The sequence below is a fragment of the Melanerpes formicivorus genome, unplaced genomic scaffold, assembly GCF_026170545.1.
Source record: "Melanerpes formicivorus ecotype bairdi unplaced genomic scaffold, bMelFor1.0.p_v2 SCAF_2, whole genome shotgun sequence".
Lineage (NCBI taxonomy): Eukaryota > Metazoa > Chordata > Aves > Piciformes > Picidae > Melanerpes > Melanerpes formicivorus.
The window spans coordinates 4524357-4551033 of record NW_027142354.1 but is presented as its reverse complement, the minus strand read 5'-3'; the positions used below and the strand labels follow the sequence as shown (position 1 = coordinate 4551033).

The 26677-nt window shown below is 45.9% G+C and overlaps 1 protein-coding gene across 3 annotated transcripts in view; it reads left to right on the top strand.

The window, feature by feature from the left end:
* The window catches only part of MDN1 (midasin AAA ATPase 1), a 142041-nt gene that overhangs the window by 80557 nt on the left and 34807 nt on the right, over positions 1 to 26677 (top strand). For all 3 annotated transcript variants that reach the window (XM_068149473.1, XM_068149467.1, XM_068149459.1), the window contains 18 exons: positions 1278 to 1448; positions 1595 to 1809; positions 1908 to 2289; positions 2473 to 2582; positions 3889 to 4585; positions 5812 to 5973; positions 8131 to 8404; positions 11280 to 11515; positions 13125 to 13220; positions 13453 to 13547; positions 15351 to 15475; positions 17234 to 17380; positions 18164 to 18273; positions 20741 to 20814; positions 20991 to 21189; positions 22689 to 22848; positions 23018 to 23164; positions 24588 to 24714. In XM_068149473.1, the coding sequence (XP_068005574.1) occupies positions 1278 to 1448; positions 1595 to 1809; positions 1908 to 2289; positions 2473 to 2582; positions 3889 to 4585; positions 5812 to 5973; positions 8131 to 8404; positions 11280 to 11515; positions 13125 to 13220; positions 13453 to 13547; positions 15351 to 15475; positions 17234 to 17380; positions 18164 to 18273; positions 20741 to 20814; positions 20991 to 21189; positions 22689 to 22848; positions 23018 to 23164; positions 24588 to 24714 (3527 nt within the window). The remainder of the gene's footprint in view (positions 1 to 1277; positions 1449 to 1594; positions 1810 to 1907; positions 2290 to 2472; positions 2583 to 3888; positions 4586 to 5811; positions 5974 to 8130; positions 8405 to 11279; positions 11516 to 13124; positions 13221 to 13452; positions 13548 to 15350; positions 15476 to 17233; positions 17381 to 18163; positions 18274 to 20740; positions 20815 to 20990; positions 21190 to 22688; positions 22849 to 23017; positions 23165 to 24587; positions 24715 to 26677) is intronic.

Sequence of the window (26677 nt, the reverse complement as noted above, 5' to 3'; positions counted from 1 at the left end):
TATGGTACTATTGGTACTATTGTAAAACTCATCCATGCCCTAATGGAAAACAGAATACTGATGGAATGGCAGGTGCCAAGTTGGTTGTATCTATGCATTCTAAGTAATTTCATGCTGTAGAATGCTTGTCTCTGTTTCTGTGCATCTAAATACCATTAGGCCTGTGCTGAAGAAGAGTTAGAGTGGGAGAGTTTTGTGATGCATTTTCTGTAGAGCATTTAACATGCCAGAGAGATTCTGGTTGGCTAGTATTTATCTGTGATACAGTGGTGGCTGTTCCCACAAAGCTCAGTAAATCAGCAAGGTCACTTTTAAGAGCTTCGGAGCAGATTATTGGATAACTTTTCCTGTTCTGTGCTTGTGTTGTAACAGGAGGTTGTGTAGTTGCAGGCTAGAGGCTGTATTGTGAATAGAATAGAATAGAATTAGCCAGGTTGGAAAAGACCTCAGAGATCATTGAGTCCAACCTATCATCCAACACTATCTAATCAAGCACCCAATCCAGTCTCTTCCTAAACACCTTCAGGGACAGTGACTCCACCACCTCCCTGGGCAGCCCATTCCAATGGCCAATCACTCTTTCTGTGAAGAACTTCTTCCTGACATCCAGCCTAAACTTCTCTGGTACAGCTTGGGACTGTGTCCTCTTGCTCTGGTGCTGGTTATTAGAGAGAAGAGACCAACCCCTTCCTCACTACAACCTCCCTTCAGGTAGTTGTAGAGAGCAATAAGGTCTCCTCTGAGCCTTCTCCTCTCCAGGCTAAGCAACCTCAGTTCCTTCAGCCTCTTCATAGGGCTTATGCTCCAAACCCCTCCCCAGCTTTGTTGCCCTTCTCTGGACACATTCCAGCAAGTCAACATCTTTCCTAAACTGAGGGGCCCAGAACTGGACACAGTACTCAAGGTGTGGCCTAACCAGTGCTGAGTACAGGAGCAGAATGACTTTCCTGCTCCTGCTGCCCACACTATTCCTGATCCAGGCCAGGATGCCATTGGCCCTCCTGGCCGCCTGGGCACACTGCTGGCTCATGTTCAGCCTACTGTTCGACCAGTACCCCCAGGTCCCTTTCTGCTTCCTAAACACATTGCATATTCCACAGGCAGGAGGCAGTGCAGATCTCAGGAAGTGCACTCTTTTAGTTGAGAAGAGATGCAAGTATGTGTTATCACCGCTGAAAAACAGTATCATACTCTCTTGAGTTTGGTTTTTGTGTGTGCTTGTTTCTTCTTTGCTCCCTGTGAATTATCCTCATCTCTAGGATTTTCTTTCTCCTTAGATATCCCTTGAAGAAATGCCTATTCTGTCATCTCAGCTGGTTAATGCTGCATTAGCATCCTTTTGGAACAGTACTTTTGCCACGGACCCAGAGTACTGGTTGACTTGGAGGCCACTGCCTGCAACAGAGGAAAATAACTTGTCTAAATCACATATGAACCCTTCTGTGAAGGTTTGTGTCTTCTGACTTAATCACGTAACTACACTGAATACTATTTAACTGAATAGTACAACAGCTTTCTAAATCAGTACTGTAAGTTCTAGCAGAGTCAGTGCAAACTGCATCTGAACAATCTAACTCTCAATCTCTTAATTTAGGGCCCAGGTATTTTGACCCGAGCCGTTTTCTCAAAGTGCTTCTTTGAAATTCTAACTAGCAGCAGCAAGACAAGACAGTGGGATGTGAGTGGGCTTCCTGTTTTGGCATCATCCCATGTGACACTGGGAGAATGGATGGAGAGGGCACATCAGCTTCATGAAGTAAGCACAGCACTGTGGACCAACTTGGCTGTCTCTTCAATAGTAGACTTTAGGTATTGAGATCTTTATTCCATATATATGTTACGTAATTCAGGCATGTTCTAGAAGCATGTTTACCATGTGTAAACTTTTCTCATTCCTTTGCCTTTAGACACACAGATGCTAGACTACAGGGAATAATGCTGAGTGAACTACTTTCTGCCCTGGTAGATCTGGTTCCCATGGATCTTCAGGAGGAATTTTTGGAGTGCTGTGAGAAGCTTTACCTCAAGGATCCTGTTGCATATGAGTTCCTTTTCAAGATACTTAGAAACATCACTGATCAGGAGTTGCTTCCTAAAGAATTCCTGTTTCTCCTGCTTACTTGCTTGCAGCAGTTCTTTGGGGAAGGGCTTAAGGAGTTATCAGAGACAGCTTGTCGAGGAAGCCTCTGGGTGAATATTGGTTTGGTGCAGATCCAGGTGCGGCTTCCACAGACCAGGTTTGATCCAGCTGTTAAAAGAGAATACAAGCTCAAGTACACAGAAGAAGAGGTGAGTGTGGAGCTGAATTGGCTTTTACCTCTGTAATGTATAAAGTCAACACAGATTAGGTTGTCATGGGTGCTCTTAGGCAAATTTCTGGTCATGAGTTTCAAACTTATGCACAATAAGATGATGTACCTACTTGGTTACCAACACCAGAACATAGAGAATGGTTTATTCTTTCCTTTTTAGTTATACCAGCTGGAGTGTGAATGGAAAACAAATGATTCCTCATCCCAGCTGCATACAGGAAAAAGTATTGAAGATGAAGCAGTCAGCAACTATATTCATCCCCATCTCAGGTAACATCTCAGACACTTAACTCTTTTGGTTTAGAGTTTAAATTTCTTCTTTGGATGCTTGGGCTCCAGAGCTTTTCTCCACAGCTTGATCATTTTTATGCTCTTCTACAGAAATAGGGCTGCTGAGTTTTCAAGTATCAATTTGCTTAGTGAAGTGGTAAAGAAAAATACAGAAGCTTTTCTTTTTTATTTACAGTGACTAAGGAGTTGTCTGTACCCACTTTGTACTGCTGTAAAGGCAACAATTAAAGCAGTGACCTTGGTAAAATCAAAGCTATATTCAGAGGTGAAAACAAAGCCATATGTCTGAATTAGGTAGTTTCTGTAAATGGTGACAATGCTATCAATACATTGAAACAAGGTGGAATGTATATCTATCACTGTAACTCTTCATGGCCTTTTTAGATGCCAGTTCTGTCTTGTAGAGTTTGTGTACCAGGTAGAAATCTCCACGAGAATGATCAGGGGGTTGGAGCACCTCTGCTACCAGGACAGGCTGAGGGATCTGGGGTTGTTCAGCCTGGAGAAAAGTAGGCTCCAGGGAGACCCAATAACAGCCTTCCAGTACTGAAGGGGGCCTACAGGAAGGATGGAGAGAGACTGTTTACAAGGGCCTGCAGTGACAGGACAAGGGGCAATGGCTTTAAGCTGGAGAAGAGCAGATTTAGATTGCATGTTAGGAGGACGCTCTTTACTATGAGGGTGATGGAACACTGGAACAGGCTGCCCAGGGAGGTGGTTAAGGCCCCTTCCCTGGAGATATTCAAGGTGAGGCTTGACAAGGCCCTGGGTAAGCTGATCTAGTGGGGGGTGTATCCCTGCTGACTTCAGGGAGGTCAGACTAGATGACCTTTGGAGGCCCCTTCAGGCCTAGACCATTCTACAATTCGATGATTAATGATATTCCACTATTAATGGAAGCTTTCCATTTCATTATTATGCATGCAGAGAATCTTAATAGTTCTATGCTACTACTTAGAGAACATGAAATTCTGAATGGCTGAGTTTTATTGGTTGCTTCTAGTAATACTCTTTTTACCTCGATGCTCACAGAGCTGTCAGGTAGCAAGCAAAAAAGTAATGGCAGTTTGTTGAAGTGGCAAGGCAGGCCAGCAGGAGAGAAGTACATGTGCATGCTATACAGGGGTAGCTTCTTGTTTTCCTCCTTGTTTACTGTTTGACACAAACCAGCTGAGTGTTTCTGATGAATCTTTTTATATATCAAACTGTTACGTTAACAATCTAGGACTGTATAAAAACGTTCATATGAAATGTGTTCAAACTGGTCAGTGTTATCTCTTAACAGACTGTTGCAGGAAAGAATGCAAAGACTGAAGGAGCAAATAAGCAATCTTTCCAGAAAAAAGGCCTTCAGGCCTCCAGCTCCACCCTATGATTGCTTATACCAGGAGACTCACCAGTACATCAACAGCATAGCACGGATTTCTTCAGTGCAAGATCTTCTAGGTCGCTTTCTACAGTTCCTTCGTGGGCAAAGACCTAAGTCACTCCAGGCAGTACAAAACCTGTTAAATGAAGAAGCATCTTGGCAGCAATCACACCATCAGTTTAGAAAACACCTGGCAGAGGAGTATGCTGCATTCCCTGATGCTGTGGTTCCACTGCAAGCTGCCATCTTACAGTTGCAGCACGGCATGCGATTGGTGGCTTCTGAAGTTTACGCAGCGCTAAGAAGCTTTGTGCGTCCAGCTGACTTCACCAACCTCCTCACTTCTTTGCTCTCATTTCCTTCTGTTGGCCGTGCCTTCCCCACTTACTTAGCTCGTGCAGAAATTTTATGCTCAGTGAATTCAGTTGAAGTCCTTCATGGGCTTAAAAAGTTTTCTCTGAAGCACTCTGAAGGAGAATCTGAGGGGGTGGCACGGCCTTGCCCAACTCTGGAACAGCTCCTAGTGAATGCTTTGCTACATCTTCAATGTCATGTACTAGCCAGAGGAGAGATGGACCAGAAATCCCTGCAGCTTTTTAGACATCTCTGTCAGGTAATGCAATCTGAATGCCAGTGTGTTGCACTCAGCTGCTATGCAAGAAGGACGTGGATCTGTAAAAGCCTGTTTAGGCTTGTATCATAGTATCATAGTATCATTCAGGGTTGGAAGGGACCACAAGGATCATCTAGTTCCAACCCCCGGGACACCCCACACTAGATCAGCCTGGACAGAGCCTCATCTAGCCTGGACTTAAACACCTCCAGGGACGGGGCCTCAACCATCTCCCTGGACAACCCATTCCAGAGTTTCACCACTCTCATGGTGAAGAACTTCCTCCTCACATCCAGCCTGAATCTCCCCACCTCCAGCTTCATTCCATTCCCCCTAGTCCTATCACTACCTGAGATCCTGACAAGTCCCTCCCCAGCCTTCCTGTAGGCCCCCTTCAGATACTGGAAGGCCACAATGAGGTCATCTCGGAGCCTTCTCTTCTGCAGACTGAACAGCCCCAACTCCTTCAGTCTGTCCTCATAGGAGAGGTGCTCCAGCCCTCTGATCAGCCTTGTGGCCCTTCTCTGGACACTGTAGTGATAGGACAGGGCAGAACAGCTTTAAACTGAAAGAAGGTAGATTTAGGTTAAACATAAAGCAGACATTTTTCACAAATGAGGATGGTGATGCATTGGAAAAGGTTGCCTCATCCCTGGGAGTGTTACTGAAGGTCAGGTTGGACAAGGCTTCAAGTAACCTGATCTAGTAGAAAATGTCCCTGCCCTCTGAAGGGGTTTGGTCTAGATGATCTTTGGAGATGTCTTCCAAGCAAAGCCATTGTATGAGTCTGCTCTGATAATTGTCAATGGAGTGGTCTTAAAATTGTATCTTTTTTTCCTTTTTCCAATGAATTGATAAAATGTAATTTTAACATAATCTAAAATAGTAGATTTGCTCTTTATTTTTTTTCAGCAAGGCTTAAAATCAGTTTGTAATGGTTATCAACAATTTAATCTATTAAAAACAACCAAACCAAACCCACACATAAATGCCCCCAAACTCTGCAGAGTTAAGTGGTTAAGAAAGGATCCTAGAACTTGGCCAGGTGCACTGTTGCATGCTGTTTTCTGTGCTTTTTCCTCAATGGCTTGTGGAGAGGGAAACTCACAGATGTTGCTTTAAGTAAGGTGGCCTTGATTTGCAGTGTTGTATACAGAAGAGCAGGAAAGAGCTGAACACGATAGACCAGCTTGGGTAAAAGTGTGTGCTGCTCTGTGTTTCCTTAGGCAATTATAAATGAATGGGATGAACAGGAACGTCGTGCCCAAGAGAAGGAGGCCATGCAACACAGTCTGTACAGATACAAAAGTAAAAGCCATGGGACAGGACGGAGTGAGGAAGAGGAGGAAGAAGAAGAATTTAGGAGGAGATTTCCTTTTCATGAGAAGGTAACAACTATAACTTTGGCAAAGAAACACAAAAATTTCATCTGAAGTAGCTCTTGAAAGTATTTGCTGTAAGTATCATGGTATCACAGTATCACCAAGGTTGGTAGAGACCTCAAAGATCACTGAGTCCAACCTGTCACCACAGACCTCCAGACTAGACCATGGCACCAAGTGCCACATCCAATCCCCTCTTGAACACCTACAGGGACGGTGACTCCACCACCTCCCTGGGCAGCACATTCCAATGATGAATGACTCTCTCTCTGAAGAACTTTCTCCTCACCTCCAGCCTAAACTTCCCCTGGTGCACCTCTTGTTCTGGTGCTGGTTGCCTGGGAGAAGAGACCAACCCCTTCCTGGCTACAACCACCTTTCAGGTAGTTGTGGAGAGCAATGAGGTCTCCCCTGAGCCTCCTCTTCTCCAGGCAAAACAATCCCAGCTCCCTCAGCCTCTCCTCATAGGGCTTGTGCTCAAGGCCTCTCCCCAGCCTTATTGTCCTTCTCTGGACACATTCAAGTGTCTCGATGTCCTTCTTAAACTGAGGGGCCCAGAACTGGACACAGGACTCAAGGTGTGGCCTAACCAATGCAGAGTACAGGGGCACAATGACTTCCCTGCTTCTGCTGGCCACACTATTCTCGATGCAGGCCAGGATGCCATTGGCCTTCTTAGCCACCTGGGCACACTGCTGGCTCATGTTTAGGCGGCTGTCAATCAGCACCCCCAGGTCCCTCTGTTTGGCAGCTCTCCAGCCACTCTGACCCCAGCCTGTAGCTCTGCATGGGGTTGCTGTGGCTAAAGTGCAGCACCCGGCACTTGGACTTGTTAAATGCCATCCCATTGGACTCTGCCCATCAAGTAATACGAGATGAGGAATGAAAAAGCTTTTTCTTCAGTCTCAAGGAAAACGTGGGGTGAATTTTGATGGGAGGGTATTAAGTACTGTGCTTTTACTTCATTTCACCTTCTGCTTGTAGAAAGTGTTTTGGAACTTCTGGTCTTGAACTGTACTGTGGTTCAGGTGAATAATCCCAAGCTTCATAACTGTAAACAATATAATTAGTTATTTGTGAAGAAGGTTAATCTTGATTTGATGAAGCTGTGAGATTCTATTCAAATTTAACTGACCTGTGTTACTGAATGCCTTTTGAAGTATGTTTTGCAGTACAGAAATCTGTAAGAACAGTGTCATTGTATTGTTGGGATGTAATATATCAGCTCTTCCAGCAGCCAAACAGCTTTGAGGTGATTTATCATTATAACTGCTGCTGATTTGTTCTGAAAGATTCTTACTTGGCAGCAGCTCAGGGATCACTGTACTGCACACTTGCCAGCTGTAGTTGTGCCCTTAGCTGGCCTGTTCCCTTCAGTTTAGGAAGGATGTTGACTTGCTGGAACGAGTCCAGAGAAGGGCAACAAAGTTGGTGAGGGGTTTGGAACACAAGCCCTATGAGGAGAGGCTGAGGGAGCTGGGGTTGCTTAGCCTGGAGAGGAGGAGACTCAGGGGTGACCTTATTGCTCTCTACAACTGCCTGAAGGGAGGTTGTAGACAGGCAGAGGTTGGTCTCTTCTCCCAGGCAGCCAGTACCAGAACAAGAGGACACAGTCTCAGGCTGCGCCAGGGGAGGTTTAGGTTGGATGTTATGAAGAAGTTGTATACAGAGAGAGTGATTGCCCATTGGAATGGGCTGCCCAGGGAGGTGGTGGAGTCGCCATCATTGGAGATGTTCAGGAGGAGACTTGATGGGGTTCTTGGTGCCATGGGTTAGTTGTTTAGGTGGGTTGGGTTGGTTGATGGGTTGGATGTGATGATCTTGAAGATCTCTTCCAGTCTGGTCTGGTCTGGTCTGGTCTATTCTATTCTATTCTATTCTATTCTATTCTATTCTATTCTATTCTATTCTATTCTATTCTATTCTATTCTATTCTATTCTATTCTATTCTACTCTACTCTACTCTACTCTACTCTACTCTACTCTACTCTATTCCTCTCTGTTCTGTTTCAGATGGACACCTGAACTGTGAGGCAGGCAGTGTATCTGTGTAGTGCCAGCTCCAAATCAGGAGCATATTGCTGCCAAAAAGCGAGATGGGGGCAAGGGGAGGCATTTAAGGAAGAAATTATCATTTACTTTTGATTATTGTGTGATTTGCAGGACTTTGAAGATATCATAGCTCAGCCAACCCTAGAAGAAAAAATGGAAACTGAAGATCCATTGGAAGACCAGCTGGAAGTTGAGAGTGCCCTCCTGTCCAAGAGCTCTATGCAAACAGTAATGATGGTTCATCAGCATTTGTGCTTAAACTTTGCTCGATCCCTCTGGTACCAACAGAGTCTGCCTTCTCATCAAGCCAAACATTATTTCAGTGCATTTATTTCCTGCTATCAGACTGGTGCATGCCTGGTGTCACAGTTCTATCCTTTAATTGGTAAGATTGCTAGCAGTATTTCAGACCTGCAGATTTAACTTCCATAGTATTATTTTGTTGGAAGAAACGTCCAAGATCACCGAGTACAGCTTTCATCCCAACACCACCATGTCCACCCACTTCCTGAACACCTCCAGGGATGGTGACTCTGCCACCTCCCTGGGCAGCCTGTTCCAATGCCTGACCACTCTTGTAGGAAAGAAATTTTTCCTCATATCTGACCTAAATCTCCCCTGGCACAGGAGAGAGAATAGACCAACCCCCACCTCACTCCAGCCTCCTTTCAGGGAGCTTTAGAGAACAATTCATGATTTGTAGAGAACAATTAATGATTTGTTTCAAGTTAATCACATTGCAGACCTGTAGTGGGGAAAAATGCACAGTTCCATTTTCTTTTTGCAAAGAACTTGCCTGATGTTCAGAATTGTTGTGAAATGCATCCATATTTATTTTTTGTTTAATTATTACTCTTTTATGGTTTGTGGTTTTATTTCTTTCATTCTTATGATTTGTGGGTTTAAAAGTCTACTTGTTAATCCATAAGACCAACACAGTTTAAGAATCAATGGAATGGGATGGCATTCAACAAGTCCAAGTGCTGAGTGCTGCACTTTGGCTACAGCAATCCCATGCAGAGCTACAGGCTGGGGTTGGAGTGGCTGGAGAGCTCCCAAACAGAGGGACCTGGGGGTGCTGATTGACAGCCACCTAAACATGAGCCAGCAGTGTGCCCAGGTGGCTAAGAAGGCCAATGGCATCCTGGCCTGCATCAAGAATAGTGTGGCCAGGAGGAGCAGGGAAGTCATTGTGCCCCTGTACTCTGCATTGGTTAGGCTGCACCTTGAGTCCTGTGTCTGGTTCTAGGCCCCTCAGTTTAGGAAGGACATTGAGACACTTGAATGTGTCCAGAGAAGGGCAACAAGGCTGGGGAGAGGCCTTGAGCACAAGCCCTATGAGGAGAGGCTGAGGGAGCTGGGATTGTTTAGCCTGGAGAAGAGGAGGCTCAGGGGTGACCTCATTGGCCTCTATAACTACCTGAGGGGTGGTTGTGGCCGGGAAGGGGTTGGTCTCTTCTCCCAGGCAACCAGCACCAGAACAAGGGGACACAGTCTCAAGCTGCGCCAGGGGAGGTTTAGACTCGAGGTGAGGAGAAAGTTCTTCACCGAGCGAGTCATTCGCCATTGGAATGTGCTGCCCAGGGAGGTGGTGGAGTCACCATCCCTGGAGGTGTTCAAGAGGGGATTGGACGTGGCACTTGGTGCCATGGTCTAGTCATGGGGTCTGTGTTGATAGGTTGGACTCGATGATCATCGAGGTCCTTTCCAACCTAAGTTATACAGTGATACTAAGTGAAATCCTGTGGGAGGTGATGCACTTGCAGAAATTTCCCAGGAGTAAAATATTTAATTAAGGTCATAAAAAAAAAAAGTTCATTTTCTTTTTCTTTCTTTGTTTTTTTTTTTTAAGGTGGAGTTTGTTGGGTTTGGGTTTTTTATTTTGTGGGTGGGTTTTTTTGTTGTGGGTTGTTTGCTGGTTGTTGATTTTTTTTCCCCCCTGAATTTTGACACATTGAATGTGCAAATCATTATAACAATGTCCAAGACCTCAGGATCATCACTTCTCAAAGCAGAGCTATAAATCAGTTCTAATCTGAATGTGTATATGTTCTGGAGCCCCTATTACAAGAGGGCTATGGAGGTGCTGGAGTATGTCCAGAGAAGGGCCAGGAGGATGATCAGAGGGCTGGAGCACCTCTCCTATGAGGACAGACTGAAGGAGTTGGGGCTGTTCAGTCTGCAGAAGAGAAGGCTCTGAGGTGACCTAATGGTGGCCTTCCAGTATCTGAAGGGGGCCTACAGGAAGGCTGGGGAAGGACTTGTCAGGATCTCAGGGAGTGATAGGACTAGGGGGAATGGAATGAAGCTGGAGGTGGGGAGATTCAGGCTGAGTGTGAGGAGGAGGTTCTTCCCCATGAGAGTGGTGAAGTCCTGGAATGGGTTGTCGTGGGAGGTGGTTGAGGCCCCCGTCCCTGGAGGTGTTTAAGCCCAGGCTGGATGAGGCTCTGGCCAGGCTGATCTAGTGTGGGGTGTCCCTGGCCATGGCAGGGGGGTTGGAACTAGATGATCCTTGTGGTCCCTTCCAACCCTGACCGATACTATGATACTATGTGCAGTTAAGAAGCAGCAGCAGATAAGGGCTGCTGTTTGTACAGTAACTTAAGGTTTTGTATCCATACCTGAGGTGTAATATATGGGTGGGGTGGGGTGGGTGTGTGTGTTTATATTGGATCACTTTTTCACAGACCCTTGCTACTAATATTGTAGTCAATATCTCCTTGATGTGAATTTATGCACAGAACAATTGGGGCATTCTGACAGTATCAGAGCCCACCCTCAGGATGTCAGTTTTACTTTTTATATGAAAACTTGATAAAATAGAAAAACTTTAAAGTACATTTCTTTTGATCCATCCTCTCATCTCATTGCTTATGTGGCATATTCTTACATCCTTGTAATATTTGCTAAGGCTTGTGATACAGGGAGGAAAAAAACCCTTCATAGAATCAATAAGGTTGGAAAAGACCTCAAAGATCATCAAGTCCAACCTGTCACCCAACACCTCATGACTACTAAATCATGGCTTCAAGTGCCACATCCAATCCCTTTTTAAACACCTCCAGGGACAGTGACTCCACCACCTCCCTGGGCGTCACATTGCAATGGCCAACAACTCTTTCTGTGAAGAACTTTCTCCTCACCTCGAGCCTAAACTTCCCCAGGTGCAGCTTGAGACTGTGTCCTCCAGCTATTCAACTGAAAAAAAGAATTAATAGCATGTGTGATGTCTTCTCTTTCTTTTTGTTTTTGCCTCCTAGGTGCTGAATTGAATGATAGTCTGCTGGGAAGCCAGCTACTAGTTAGCGCTCTTCTTCACAATACCTTTTTTGAGGAACTGACTTCGGATCTCACCCTGCAGCAAGATGGCCCTTATGACTTCTACCAGCACCCTAACATCCAGCAAGTCCGACAGTGCCAGCCTGTGCTTGATAATTTTGTTCAAGAAGTAAACAGGCTCCTGCAGGAATGGCCAGAGCATCCAGTACTTGTGCAGGTGAAAACAGAAAGAGTGACTGGCCATTGGGATGGGCTCCCCAGGGAGGTGGTGGAGTCACTGTCCCCTGGAGGTGTTTAAGAGGAGGCTGGATGGGGTGCTTGGTGCCATGTTTAGTTGATTGGATGGTCTTGGGTGATAGGTTGGACTTTGTGATCTCAGAGGTCTTTTCCAACCTGGTCTGGTCTGGCCTGGTCTGGTTTTGTCCCCTCTCCCCTCTCCCCTCTCCCCTCTCCCCTCTCCCCTCTCCCCTCTCCCCTCTCCCCTCTCCCCTCTCCCCTCTCCCCTCTCCCCTCTCCCCTCTCCCCTCTCCCCTCTCCCCTCTCCCCTCTCCCCTCTCCCCTCTCTCCTCTCCCTTCCCTCTTCTCTCTTCTCCCTTCCCTCTCCTCCCTCCTCCCTCCTCCCTCCTCCCTCCTCCCTCCTCCCTCCTCCCTTCTCCCTCCTCCCTCCTCCCTCCTCCCTCCTCCCTCCTCCCTCCTCCCTCCTCCCTCCTCCCTCCTCCCTCCTCCCTCCTCCCTCCTCCCTTCCCTCTACTCTCTTCCCTTCTCCCTTCTCCCTTCTCCCTTCTCCCTTCTCCCTTCTCCCTTCTCCCTTCTCCCTCCTCCCTCCTCCCTCCTCCCTCCTCCCTCCTCCCTCCTCCCTCCTCCCTCCTCCCTCCTCCCTCCTCCCTCCTCCCGTGGAGGAGAAAAGAGAGAGAATCCCCTCCTCCCTCCTCCCTCCTCCCTCCTCCCTCCTCCCTCCTCCCTCCTCCCTTCCCTCTACTCTCTTCCCCTCCCTTCTCCCTTCTCCCTTCTCCCTTCTCCCTTCTCCCTTCTCTCCCTTCTCCCTTCTCCCCTTCTCCCTTCTCCCTTCTCCCCTCTCCCTTCACCTTCTCCCTTCTCCCTTCTTCCCTTCTCCCTTCTCCCTTCTCCCTTCTCCCTTCTCCCTTCTCCCTTCTCCCTTCTCCCTTCTCCCTTCTCCCTTCTCCCTTCTCCCTTCTCCCTTCTCCCTTCTCCCTGCCCTTCCCTGCCCTCCACTTGCCTTCTGTTCTATGTTTGGTTAAAAACAGCATTTTGAATTGCACTTGGTGTGTAAACATATGTGTAGACATAATTATATGGACATATACACTTGTCTTCTTCTTAAGAGGTGTTAGGTAGTGTTAGTAGTTCTATTTTAGTTACAAAGCACTAAGTGGCATTCACTGCCCACTCTGATATCACAGTTTTAAGCAATCTTCGATCTGCCATAACTCACAGATGATTTTAGTTCTGTTGCTGGTTTGGCTTCTGGTTTTTTTCTTTACTCAAAAAACACTTTTTCATAGTACCTTAAAATTCATCTCTGTGATACCAATCACAGGGCTTGTGTGGGCCTCAGGTTATGTTTCTTATGAGTAATGCAAAAACTGAGAATTGATTGGGACTGTTTGCATTAGGTCATTTGTGGTCCTTTCCCCAGGTGGACTGGCCTTCACTGAACTACTAATGAGTTTATACCAAAATGAAGAAGCAGTTTAAAATGAAAAAATCATGTTGTGGGTTATGCTAACACTAATTCATTTCTTTGCATGACTGCTTCTGTTGACGATCAGTTACTATAGGCTGAATGCTTGTTTCTCATTCTGCAGCTGTTAGTTGTGGTGGACAGAATCCAGAGTTTTCCACTCTCTAGTCCTCTCTCAAAGTTCCTGAATGGCTTGGAAATTCTTCTTGCAAAGGCACAGGTAGGAAAAGAGCTAGGGGGAAACTCTAATGTTTCTTTATTTGTATTAATACCATAACTAAAAAATCCTGTTCACTTACCGGGATTGGGGAAGTGAATTTGCTCCATACTCTCAAATTTAAGGAGCAGGAATGTAATCCAGAGCACTGCATGAATCTTGCCATGCAAAGGCTAATTTCTGACTCTGTGTAAAGCAGAATTTCTAATTTTATTTTTACTTTTGATTTTTTTAGGACTGGGAGGAAAATGCTGGTCGAGCTTTGTCCTTGAGGAAACATCTTGCTTTGGTCACACAACTGATTATTCAGTGGCGCAGACTGGAGCTGAGGTAAGAACTGTCCTTCCCTACTGCTTTTCCATAGATACTGTAAGCTTCTGTTTCTGTACAGGGTCACATTCCAGTGTAGAGTTGGCTTAATCCTGGAACAGACTTCTGTGTCTCTGTCTGTCCTAGTAATGATGTGGGGGAAAAAGAATCCCCATGTAGCAGCTGTACTGGCTCAGAATGAGCATGTCCAGCTCAGTCAGTAGTGGAGTCCCCCAGGGATCAGTGCTGGGCCCCATCCTCTTTAACATCTTTATTGATGATCTGGCTGAGGGCATTGAGTCCATCATCAGTAAATTTGCTGATGACACCAAGCTGGGGACAGGAGTTGATCTGCTGGAGGGTAGAGAGGCTTTGCAGAGAGACCTCGACAGGCTGGACAGATGGGCAGAGTCCAAGGGCATGAGATTGAACACATCCAAGTGCCAGGTTCTGCACATTGGCCACAGCAACCCCATGCAGTGCTACAGGCTGGGGTCAGAGTGGCTGGAGAGCAGCCAGGCAGAGAGGGACCTGGGGGTGCTGGTTGATGGTAGATGAACATGAGCCTGCAGAGTGCCCAGGCAGCCAAGAGGGCCAATGGCATCCTGGCCTGCATCAAGAACAGTGTGGCCAGCAGGAGCAGGGAGGTCATTCTGCCCCTGTATACTGCACTGGTTAGGCCACACCTCGAGTCCTGTGTCCAGTTCTGGGCCCCTCAGTTTAGGAAGGAGGTTGACTTGCTGGAACGAGTCCAGAGAAGGGCAATGAAGTTGGTGAGGGGCTTGGAACACAAGCCCTATGAGGAGAGGCTGAGGGAGCTGGGGCTACTTAGCCTGGAGAGGAGGAGACTCAGGGGTGACCTTATTGCTCTCTATAACTACCTGAAGGGAGGTTGTAGACAGGCAGAGGTTGGTCTCTTTTCCCAGGCAACCAGCACAAGAACAAGAGGACACAGTCTCAGGCTGCACCAGGGGAGGTTCAGGCTGGAGGTCAGGAGGAAGTTTTACACAGAGAGAGTGATTGCCCATTGGAATGGGCTGCCCGGGGAGGTGGTGGAATCGCCATCACTGGAGGTGTTTAGGAGGAGACTTGACAGGGTGCTTGGTTGCATGGTTTAGTTGATTAGGTGGTGTTGGATGATAGGTTGGACGCGATGATCTTGAAGGTCTCTTCCAACCTGGTCTGGTCTATTCTATTCCATTCTATTCTATTCTATTCTATTCTATTCTATTCTATTCTATTCTATTCTATTCTATTCTATTCTATTCTATTCTATTCTATTCTATTCTATTCTATTCTATTCTATTCTATTCTATTCTATGGTGACTGTGTGTATATGCCTCAGGAGGAGCAGAAGCAAAACAGATTAACTACAGTACTGATACAGTACATCCTGGTATTTTTGTAGTGTTCTGATTTCATTCTACTGAGCCTGCAATATTTTGTCTATTGAACAGCACCCATTAATTTTTCCTTAAAAGTTACTGTCCTGCTAAATAAAATTTTCTGCGTTTTCATCTTCACTGTAGGCCATGATCTGGAATTCCACATGTCTGCTTCTAGTGTGTGAAAAGAAACTGGTTTTGTTTTACTGTCCCTAGATCCTGCATTTCCTGTCTCTTATTTAATAGCAGTGGCAAAGCAGTGATGCTCAGGAGCTGATTGTGTCTATTAACTATATGTACAGATACTCCATCCTGTAAGATTTTCCTTAGTTCAGTAGAAACAGAGAATAAAGTTTGTGTTGTTTTGGAGCCCAAGCAAACCACAGGATTTTTGCCTTCTTTTTTTAAATCTTCCTGTCCCTTTCTTTATTGTTTTCAGCTGCTGGTCAGTAAGTTTGGACAACATTATGAAGCAGCATGCAGAGAAATCCACCAAGCACTGGTTCTCAATCTATCAGATGATTGAAAAGTATGTTCAAGAGCAGACAGAGACAAACACAGAAGGTAAGTGCTGTCCTTCTATGAATATGTGATGCACTTCTAGCAATTACTAAGGATGCCAGAGTTTGAGAATGCACTTTCAGGTGTAGTTCTTGTACCTTTTGCCCTACAACAAAATCCATTACTGTACAGAGTCTTCCATGTTGAAAGAACCTCACTCAGTATTTCTGGAACCACCTCTTTCTCTCAGAACTAACATTGTACATTTGGGGGAGGCGGGGGGAGAAAGGGTCTGTACAACTGTGCCGACCACAGCAGGCACATATAAACATTTCATAGTATCATCATACTATCATAGTATCAGTGGGGGTTGGAAGGGACCACAAGGATCATCTAGTTCCAACCCCCCTGCCATGGGCAGGGACAACCCCACACTAGATCAGGCTGGCCAGAGCCTCATCCAGCCTGCTCTTAAACACCTCCAGGGACGGGGCCTCGACCACCTCCCTGGACAACCCATTCCAGGGCTTCACCACTCTCATGGTGAAGAACTTCCTCCTCACATCCAGCCTGAATCTCCCCACCTCCAGCTTCATTCCATTCCCCCTAGTCCTATCACTACCTGAGATCCTGAGAAGTCCCTCCCCAGCCTTCTTGTAGGCCCCCTTCAGATACTGGAAGGCCACATTTAGGTCACCTCGGAGCCTTCTCTTCTCCAGACTGAACAACCCCAACTCTTTCAGTCTGTCCTCACAGGAGAGGTGCTCCAACCCTCTGATCATCCTCGTGGCCCTTCTCTGGACACCTTCCAGCACCTCCATATCCCTCTTGTAATAGGGGCTCCAGAACTGGAGGCAGTACTCCAGGTGGGGTCTCACCAGAGCTGAGTAGAGGGGGAGGATCACCTCCCTCGACCTGCTGGCCACACTTCTCCTGATGCAGCCCATGATCTGATTGGCTTTGCGGGCTGCAAGTGCACACTGAGAGCTCATGTTGAGCTTCTCGTCCACCAGCAGATTGGGAGGGTAGGAGGCCTCCATCTGCAGCTGGAAAAGGCACCTCATTCTTTTTAACTGCACGGAGCATAATCGATATCCCAGCTGAGCTGCTTTTAATGTCCTGTATAAACCCTAAAGAAGTCTAACAGTAAGTGTTTTGGTACATAATGTTCTTAACAAATCTGTCTGCAGGTGCTCACATGATGTAAAATAGGGAAAGTAAACAGTTCTCAGTCCCTTGTCTCCTCAAAATTCAACAGAAATATAAAGGGGAAAGTAGCATCCTCTAATATTAGGCAGGGTTCTTTCAGTGTTGTGACTAATTAATGCCCTTAGTTGGAGAGCTTCATAACCTAGGGCTATTTTCTATCTCCAAGTGGACAGCCTGCCTTCTTCCATAAGTAACTTGCTCTAAAGACATTGTACCAGATTTTGCAGGATCTACTTCTGTCTGTGGGTTTGAGGAGTTAAGGAACTGGCAGTGACTAATTGATAGTATGTCTCCATGACCAAAAAACCCTTTCATTCACAGAGAATAGCAAGTATTCTTTTGATGTACTCTGAAGTTGGATATATGGTTGGCCTTCTCAGTCACTATCTCACTACTGCCTCTCTCATGCCTTCCTTTCCTGTGTGGTATTTGTTGATTTGTGTTTATTGTTACATTCGAATACTCCCCAGCGCCCCCTCTGTCCCTTTTTTAATACAGACCTGATATTTAGTTGCAAGTTTACAGAGAGCAGACAATTTTCATGCACAGGGTTTGTTTGCTTTTTTTTTTTGTTAATTTCTCCCCCTTCTAAATTTCTGGTGCAATGTTTAGAAACTGAGCAAATGGATCTGAAAACGCTGGTCAGCACTCTACAGGCGTTCGTCGAAGGATCCAGCCTGGGGGAATTTCATGCACGACTTCAAGCACTGCTGGTTTTCCACTGCCATGTCTTGCTGATGCCACAAGCAGCAGAAAAGGGTAAGCTGTTAGCAAGTATTGAGTTGTCTTTACAACAACCTGACCATCAGGTATTCAGGACTTCCCAAAGAGATCACTAAGCTCATAAATACAACACAAGCCTATGATGGTCATCTCTGGATATGTTTAAAGGTCATTTAGTATCACAGTATCACCAAGGTTGGAAGAGACCTCAAAGATCATTGAGTCCAACCTGCCACGACTAGACCATGGCACCAAGTGCCACATCCAATCCCCTTTTGAACACCTCCAGGGATGGTGACTCCACCACCTCCCTGGGCAGCACATTCCAATGACGAATGACTCTCTAGGTGAAGAACTTTCTCCTCACCTCCAGCCTAAACTTCCCCTGGTGCAGCTTGAGACTGTGTCCCCTTGTTCTGGTGCTGGTTGCTAGAGAGAAGAGACCAACCCCTTCCTGGCTACAACCACCTTTCAGGTAGTTGTAGAGGGCAATGAGGTCACCCCTGAGCCTCCTCTTCTCCAGGCTAAACAATCCCAGCAAAGATTAGATTTGGTGCTTGGGGATATGGTTTAGGGGTGAACTTTTTAGGGCAGGGTTAATGGTTGGACTTGATGATCCCAGGGGTCTTTTCCAACCTGAATGATTGTGTTATTTTTCCCATTATCATGGAGAGTACTGCTGGTCAGTTTACCCCATCTTTGGGTGTTGCTATGTTTCATGATTTAAAAAAAAGGAGGTGGGGATGCATGCATTTCTTCTCTTGATGCTAAAGAATACTGTGTTTTAAAAAGAAGTTTGTTATTGTCTGTCCCTTCCAGACATCCTGTGCAGCATCCTGTGGAATCTATACAATTACTACAAGCAGTTTTCAGAGTGCGTTGAGGCCAGGATTGCTGAACTTCGTCACCCTATAGAAAAGGAACTTAAGGTAAAAGGAAGTTACACTCAGATAATTCATTGGTCTAACCAAAGGAACATTGAAGCATATATTATTTACATTTGTATACAGTATCACAGAATCAACCAGGTTGGAAAAGACCTCAGAGATCATCAAGTCCAACCTATTACCTAATACCTAACACCTCATGACAACTAAACCATGACCCCAAGTGCTACATCCAATTCTGGTTTTGAATACCTCTGGGGACAGTGACTCCTCCACCTCCTTGGACAGCCCATTCCAATGGCCAGTTACTCTTTCTGTGAAGAACTTTCTCCTCCCCTCGAGCCTAAACTTCCCCTGGTGCAGCTTGAGACTGTGTCCTCTTGTTTTGGTGCTGGTTGCCTGGGAGAAGAGACCAACCCCCACCTGTCTAGAACTTCCCTTCATGTAGTTGTAGACAGCAATGAGGTCTCCCCTGAGCCTCCTCTTCTCCAGGCTAAACAACCGCAGCTCCCTCAGCCTGTCCTCACAGGGCTTGTGCTTGAGGCCTCTTACCAGCGTTTTTGCCCTTCTCTGACACATTCAGCTATCTCAATGTCCTTCTTAAATTGAGGGGCCCAGAACTGGACACAGTACTCAAGGTGTTACCTAACCAGTACTGAGTACAGGGGCACAATAACTTACGTGCTCCTGGCCACGCTATTCCTGATACAGACCAGGATGCCATTGGCCATCTGGGCACACTGCTGACTCGTGTTCAGCTGGCTGTCAACTAGCTCAGGTCCCTTTCTGCCTGGCTGCTCTCCAGCCACTCTGTCCCCAGCCTGTAGTGCTGTATGGGGTTGTTGTGGCCAAAGTGCAGCACCAGGCACTTGGACTGGTTAAATGCCATCCTGTTGGAGTCTGCCCATCTGTCCAGCCTGTCAAGGTCCCTCTGGAGAGCAGCCCTCCTACCCTCTAACTGGTCAACTCCTGGCCCCAACTTGGTGCCGTCTGCGAACTTACTAACAGTGGACTCTATCTCCTCATCCAGATCATCAGTAAAGATATTAAACAGGATAGCTCTAGGGTCACTGAAATCCCTGCTCTAGGCAACCTGGTCTCGTTATGTCCCTGCTAACTGCAGGGGAGGTTGTACTAGGTGACCTTTGGAGGTCCCTTCCAACCCAGACCATTCTATGATTCTATGACTATGCTTCATGTTTTGTCTGGCAAGAATTTACTGTTGGGGGGGGTTAGTTGAAGTCTTTAATTGTAGTATCATAGTATCATCAGGGTTGGAAGGGACCACAAGGATCATCTAGTTCCAACCCCCCTGCCATGGGCAGGGACACCCCACACTACATCAGGCTGCCCAGAGACTCATCCAGCCTGGGCTTAAACACCTCCAGGGACGGGGCCTCGACCACCTCCCTGGACAATCCCTTCCAGGGCTTCACCACTCTCATGGTGAAGAACTTCCTCCTCACATCCAGCCTGAATCTCCCCACCTCCAGCTTCATTCCATTCCCCCTAGTCCTATCACTACCTGAGATCCTGAGAAGTCCCTCCCCAGCCTTCCTGTAGGCCCCCTTCAGATACTGGAAGGCCACAATGAGATCACCTTGGAGCCTTCTCTTCTCCAGACTGAACAGCCCCAACTCCTTCAGTCTGTCCTCATAGGAGAGGTGCTCCAGCCCTCTGATCATCCTCATGACCCTTCTCTGGACAAGTTCCAGCACGTTCATATCCCTCTAGTAATAGAGGCTCCAGAACTGGAGGCAGTACTCCAGGTGAGGGTCTCAGCAGAGCTGAGTAGAGGGGGAGAATCACCTCCCTTGACCTGCTGGCCACACTTGTCTTGATGCAGCCCAGGATCTGATTGGCTTTGCGGGCTGCAAGTGCACACTGAGAGCTCATGTTGAGCTTTTTGTCCACCAGCACCCCCAAGTCTCTCTCCTCAGGGCTGCTTTCCAGCCAGTCCCTGCCCAGCCTGGATTTGTGCCTGGGATTGCCTCGACCCAGATGCAGGACCCTGCACTTGTTCTTGTTGAACCTCATGTGGTTGGCTTGTGCCCACCTCTCCAGCCTGTCAAGGTCCCTCTGGATGGCCTCCCTTCCCTCCAGCATGTCTGCTGCACCACACAGCTTGGTGTCATCAGCAGACTTGCTGAGGGTGCCCTCAATGCCACTGTCCATGTCACTGACAAAGATGTTGAACAAGACAGGTCCCAGGACTGATCCCTGAGGATGTTGGTCAGTATGTTTGGTCAGTACCATTTAGCCATGGAGATTTCTACCCAGTAGTGAAGCCCCTTTGGATTTCACAGCCTTCTGCTCTGCAGCAGTTTCAGTGTGAACACGCATGTTAACGGAATCAGATGCCCTCGTAATAATTGTAACACTTGCTAAAATGTCTTGCATTTTAAGACCAATCATCATAGCTGATGAGCTTTAATGATAGATAATCTTTTATATGCAAAGACTTCATTGAATTTCTTTAAGTAATCACTTTTGTTTGTTTTGCTGATAGGAGTTTGTGAAAATTTCCAAGTGGAATGACGTCAGCTTCTGGGCTATCAAACAATCAGTTGAAAAGATACGCAGGTAACCCAGAGCTCTACCTTTGGAACCTTTGCTTCTAGGTGAAATCTAGAATTACCTAGATTTGTTGATAAAATGCAAGAATGTTTCTTCTGCTCATAACACAGTGGGAACATTTATTTCTAGCACTGAGAGGAAGACAAAACCCAGTGATATTTTTACTTTCTTTTGATAATTAGGACCCTCTTTAAATTCATGAAGAAGTTTGAAGCTGTTCTGGATGAGCCATGTCAGCCTGCTTTGGTGGAAATTGGTAAGGAAGAGCAGCTGGACTGCTTGCAAAAACAGGAAGAATCTGAGAACAAATCAGAGACCAAAGTTCAGAGGCTAAACAACACATTAAGAAAACTCCTGTCTACTAGAACAGATGTTGCCAAGGTGACTGTATTCTTTATTCAAAATGTGGGAAGGATATTTTCTCTGTTCACATCTATATGTTGCTTGTCACTGATGAATGCAGAAAAATTTTGTGTGTCAGGTCTGTTGAATATATCACCAACTTTTGATCTTGCTTTTGTTCAGTGTTATGCAACACTGCAGATGGGTGGGAATGCAGCATGAAAGTACAAGTACATTCTATATGGATTTGGCTCCATGTCTGTGCTCTAATACAGAGATGATAGCAGTTGCATTTCATCTCCAAGTTGCTGCATATCATCTGTTGCAATGCATTACTCTCCTATTGGTGAATAGAATAGAATAGAATAGACTAGGTTGGAAGAGACCTTCAAGATCATCGTGTCCAACCCATGATCCAACACCATCTAATGAACTAAACCATGGCACCAAGCACCCCATCAAGTCTCCTAAACACTTCCAGTGATGATGACTCCGCCACCTCTCTGGGCAGCCCATTCCAATGGCCAATCACTCTTTCTATGAAGAACTTCTTCCTAACATCCAGCCTAAACCTCCCCTGGTGCAGCTTGAGACTGTGTCCTCTTGTTCTGGTGCTGGTTGCCTGGGAGAAGAGACCAGCCCACTCAATAGTATGAATTGGGAATTGAAATTGTTAATTACCCTTTATTTCTCAACAAGGATCCAGACAAAGGATCATGTGGCTGTAGGATTTGTGTGTATGTGAGTTCTGATTAACTATAAACTTACTTTGAGCTTGAATCCTGATAGGGCAATTGCATTGTCACCTAACAGCAAATGTGTGACAGCTGTCTTGAAGGTCTCTTCCAACCTGGTCTGGTCTAATCTATTCTATTCTATTCTATTCTATTCTATTCAGCAAAGCCTTTTTTCCAAACAAAACAGAGAAGTAGTGTTAAGAGAGACACTTTTCAATTCTCCTGGTTCCTTTGCCTTGGACTAGTTGGTACATGGTAAATCATACCCCACAGTGTCACAGTTAAGTGTGTCTCTAACTTAAGTTGTCCAGCTTAGAGAGGAGGTCAACTATTTTTCTTCCTGAAATAGATTCTTCTTCTCATCCATTAAGTTTTTATTGACAGGGTGCAAGGAGACAATTGTAACCCATTAGAATTTGTGAGTGAATCTTGAGTGAATTTGTAAGGGAAATGCTCAATTGCTCTCCATTTTTAAGGCTCCATTCTGTTTCTTCAGACCAGAAGTACAGCTGATCCTGTTCTTGTCCTCTGCCAGTCATGAGGGTAGAAGGAGGAGACAGAAAGCTGATGCATATCTAATGTGTTTGGGGATTTTGGGTGGTGGTTGGTTTGTTTGTAAGCCTGCTACTGATAATCAACAGGGTTATTGGTTTCACTTGTTGCACTTCCGTGTTGTCTTCAACATTTTGGATGGATGTAAAATTTTAGCCCTTGTTTTTTGCAGCTCTTTACTCCTAATGGATAAAAAGACAGCTTTGAGTTTGTGTGTAATGGGACTGGTTTTTTCTTTTTGTGTCTCAGAGGGTGCTCCCAGAGGAATGTCAGGATGGCATCACATTTGATACAGAATCTCTTCAGCATCGTCTTCCTAAGCTTACTAAAAAAATGAAGAAAATGTGTACAACAGTTACAGAAAAGAATTCATTCTTAAGTCTGGTGGAAAATCTTGACCACTTCACAGGTTAAGTATTCTTGTGATTTCCATACCATGACTGACCTCTGTAACATAAACAGAAGAAATCAGGAGAAGGTGTAGAAATACAGTTCCCTTCCCACACTGCCTTCCCGTGTATGCTTTGTGCATGTGAGATTTTCACACCTCTTACCTTTCCCTGCTGGCTTCTCTACAGGTGGTATCATTGATTCTGTAGTTGAACTGCAAAATTTAACGGTTGATCAGACAGCAGAGAAGGAGAAGCAGAAATCAGAGGCGAAGCATATTCAGATGCAGAAGCAGCGGGCTTTGTCAGATCTCTTTAAAAGCCTTGCTAAAACAGGTGAGCTTTGACTTAAAATGTGCCTGATTGGGAAGCACAAAGTTCTTAAGCATTTTGATATTTTTGCCAATACATCTAAATCCACCATAATAAAACATTCTCAAAGTTCATGAGCCACTAATTTGTAGAAGCATTTAAGTCTCTCTCTCTCTCTCTCAATCTCTCTCTCTCAATCTCTCTCTCTCTCTCTCTCTCAATCTCTCTCTCTCAATCCCTCTCTCAATCTCTCTCTCTCTCTCTCTCTCTCTCTCTCTCTCTCTCTCTCTCTCTCTCTCTCTCTCTCTCTCTCTCTCTCTCTCCTCTCTCAATCTCTCTCTCTCTCAATCTCTCTCTCTCTCTCTCTTCATTTGTTGACTAAATTTGGCCTGGTGTGTTAGTCCTTCCAAATGCTTTCTGTTCTTCCTACATTCCAACAGTAAAGCAGTAGCTTTTCTGAAGCAGAAATCTACTCATCTCCAGTCAGAAGTCACTGCACAGCTTTTAGAAACTAGTGGGGAGTTCATTATCTGGAGGAATGATATACTGTGATTCAATTAACACATAGGATTTTAATTCTTTACTGTGCTCTGTCTTTGATTTCAGGTGGCAGCTTTAACTCCCTCATGCCTCAAGCTTTTAATCTCTTAAAAATGAGGTGATGGTCCCTTACTCAGCTTTCTTAAAGGAACCAGGAGAATTGAAAAGTGTCTCTCTTAACACTATTTCTCTGTTTTGTTTGGAAAAAAGGCTTTGCTTTTTAGAATAGAATAGAATAAACCAGGTTGGAAGAGACCTTCAAGATCGTGTCCAACCTATCATCCAACACCACCCAACCAACTAAACCATGCAACCAAGCACCCTGTCAAGTCTCCTCCTGAACACCTCCAGTGATGGTGACTCCACCACCTCCCTGGGCAGCCCATTCCAATGGGCAATCACTCTCTCTGTGTAAAACTTCCTCCTAACCTCCAGCTTAAACCTTTCTCATGGCCACCACCACTACCAACCTTCTTTATACCCACAGCTCTATGTTTATGTCAGCTGTGTTCTTCACCCTTGTTCAGCTGAAGACAGCTAAGCTATGATGAGTTCTTATATTACCAAAATTGTGTTCAAAGACTTGTCATAAGTCAGCATTAGGAAAAACACATCAAATGATTTTGTATCTGAGAATCACAGAATGTTAAGCATTGGAAGGGACCTTGAAAGATCACCCAGTCCAACTGCCCTGCCAGAGCAGGATCACCTAGACCAGGTCACACAGGAACACATCCAGGCAGGTTTTGAGTATCTCCAGAGAAGGAGACTCCACACCCCCTCTGGGCAGCCTGTTCTAGTGCTTTGTCACCCTCAAAGTGAAAAAGTTTTTGCTTGTGTATCCTAATGCCAATTGCCTAAGGGGCATTTTTCATACAAAAGCATGTGTGTTTAAATGTCATTCCAGGTTTGTCATACCGGAAAGGTCTTTCTTGGTCTCGTTCGAAGGACTATCATGAAGTACTCTACCTACGACCACTAGACTTGCAGAATGCCTTAAGCGTGGTAAATTGTACACACGAACTGGATGCCACGTATGTACACAGTGTTTCTAACCCTTAGATTGTATGAATTGCAGCTATAGCATACAGAATTTCTGGCATGCATTTCACCTAGGATTTTAGTTACTCATTTGTCTTCCCTCCAGTTACTTCCCAGTTTGAAAATCCTGTATGTACTGCCCTGGTGTGTACAACTTAGCACTTTTCATAGTATCATAGTATCATTCAGGGTTGGAAGGAACCACAAGGATCATCTAGTTCCAACCCCCCCTGCCATGGGCAGGGACACCCCACACTACATCAGGCTGGCCACAGCCTCGTCCAGCCTGGTCTTAAACACCTCCAGGGACGGGGCCTCAACCAACTCCCTGGACAACCCATTCCAGGGCTTCACCACTCTCATGGGGAAGAACTTCCTCCTCACTTCCAGCCTGAATGTTCCCACCTCCACCTTCATTCCATTTCCCCTACTCCTATCACTGCCTGAGATCCTGACAAGTCCCTCCCCAGCCTTCCTGTAGGCCCCCTTCAGATACTGGAAGGCCACGATTAGGTCACCTCGGAGCCTTCTCTTCTCCAGACTGAACAGCCCCAACTCCTTCAGTCTGTCCTCATAGGAGAGGTGCTCCAGCCCTCTGATCATCATCATGGCCCTTCTCTGGACACCTTCCAGCACCTCCACATCCCTCTTGTAATAGGGGCTCCAGAACTGGACGCAGTACTCCAGGTGGGGTCTCCCCAGAGCTGAGTAGAGGGGGAGAATCACCTCCCTTGACCTGCTGGCCACACTTCTCCTGATGCAGCCCAGGATCTGATTGGCTTTGCAGGCTGCAAGTGCACATTGAGAGCTCATGTTGAGCTTCTTGTCCACCAGCACCCCCAAGTCTCTCTCCTCAGGGCTGCTTTCCAGCCAGTCCCTTCCCAGCCTGGATTTGTCCCTGGGATTACCTCGACAGCTCTCTATCCTCAGCTTCATTGTCACTGTGAATTAGATTTCAGTTAATCCCCTGCCACCCAGCTTTGCCTGGGATGTTTTGCTAGCATCATATTAGAATGCAGACTGCTAAAGATGTTGTTCAAGATGAACTGTCATTTACAGGGATTACATAATTGTTTTGTTTTCATTGACTAATGGGAGAAAACACAATTAGTCTGGAGAAGAGAAGGCTCCAGGGTGACCTAATTGTGGCCTTCCAGTATCTGAAGGGGGCCTACAGGAAGGCTGGGGAAGGACTTGTCAGGATCTCAGGCAGTGATAGGAGTAGGGGAAATGGAATGAAGCTGGAGGTGGGGACATTCAGGCTGGAGGTGAGGAGGAAGTTCTTCACCATGAGAGTGTTGAAGCCCTGGAATGGGTTGTCCAGGGAGGTGGTTGAGGCCCCGTCCCTGGAGGTGTTTAAGCCCAGGCTGGACGAGGCTCTGTCCAGCCTGATGTAGTGTGGGGTGTCCCTGCCCATGGCAGGGGGGTTGGAACTAGATGATCCTTGTGGTCCCTTCCAACCCTGAATGATACTATGATGTACTATGATAGTTCAAAGTGGGCATTCCTGGAACAAACTCCTTAGAGGAAAGATAATCTTTTAGACATTGCTCTATTTTTCCATCAGCAAGGGATTTTTGTCAATGAGCTGTGCTGGCTACTGTCGTGGTATCATAGTATCATAGTCCTATTCAGGTGTAAGTTTATTTATAGGATCTTTTGTCAAGGCCAAACTAAAGGCCTCCCTATCAAGCTGGATTTAGCTGCATGAAAAAAACCCACCATTATTGTATATGAAATAACAGTCAAAGATGGAAATTTTGCTGCTGTTGCTTACATTTCCTTGGGACTTATGTTTTCTTAAGACTGGAATAGTTGTGGAAAACATGAAGAATGACAAGATGATTTTGCAAAACAACAAATTGCAAGCAAATTGATTAGGTTGAGGAACTGGCTTGGTGCTTCCAGTACTGTGTCTATATGCATTCCTAATATCAGACTTCCTTGTGTGCTCTG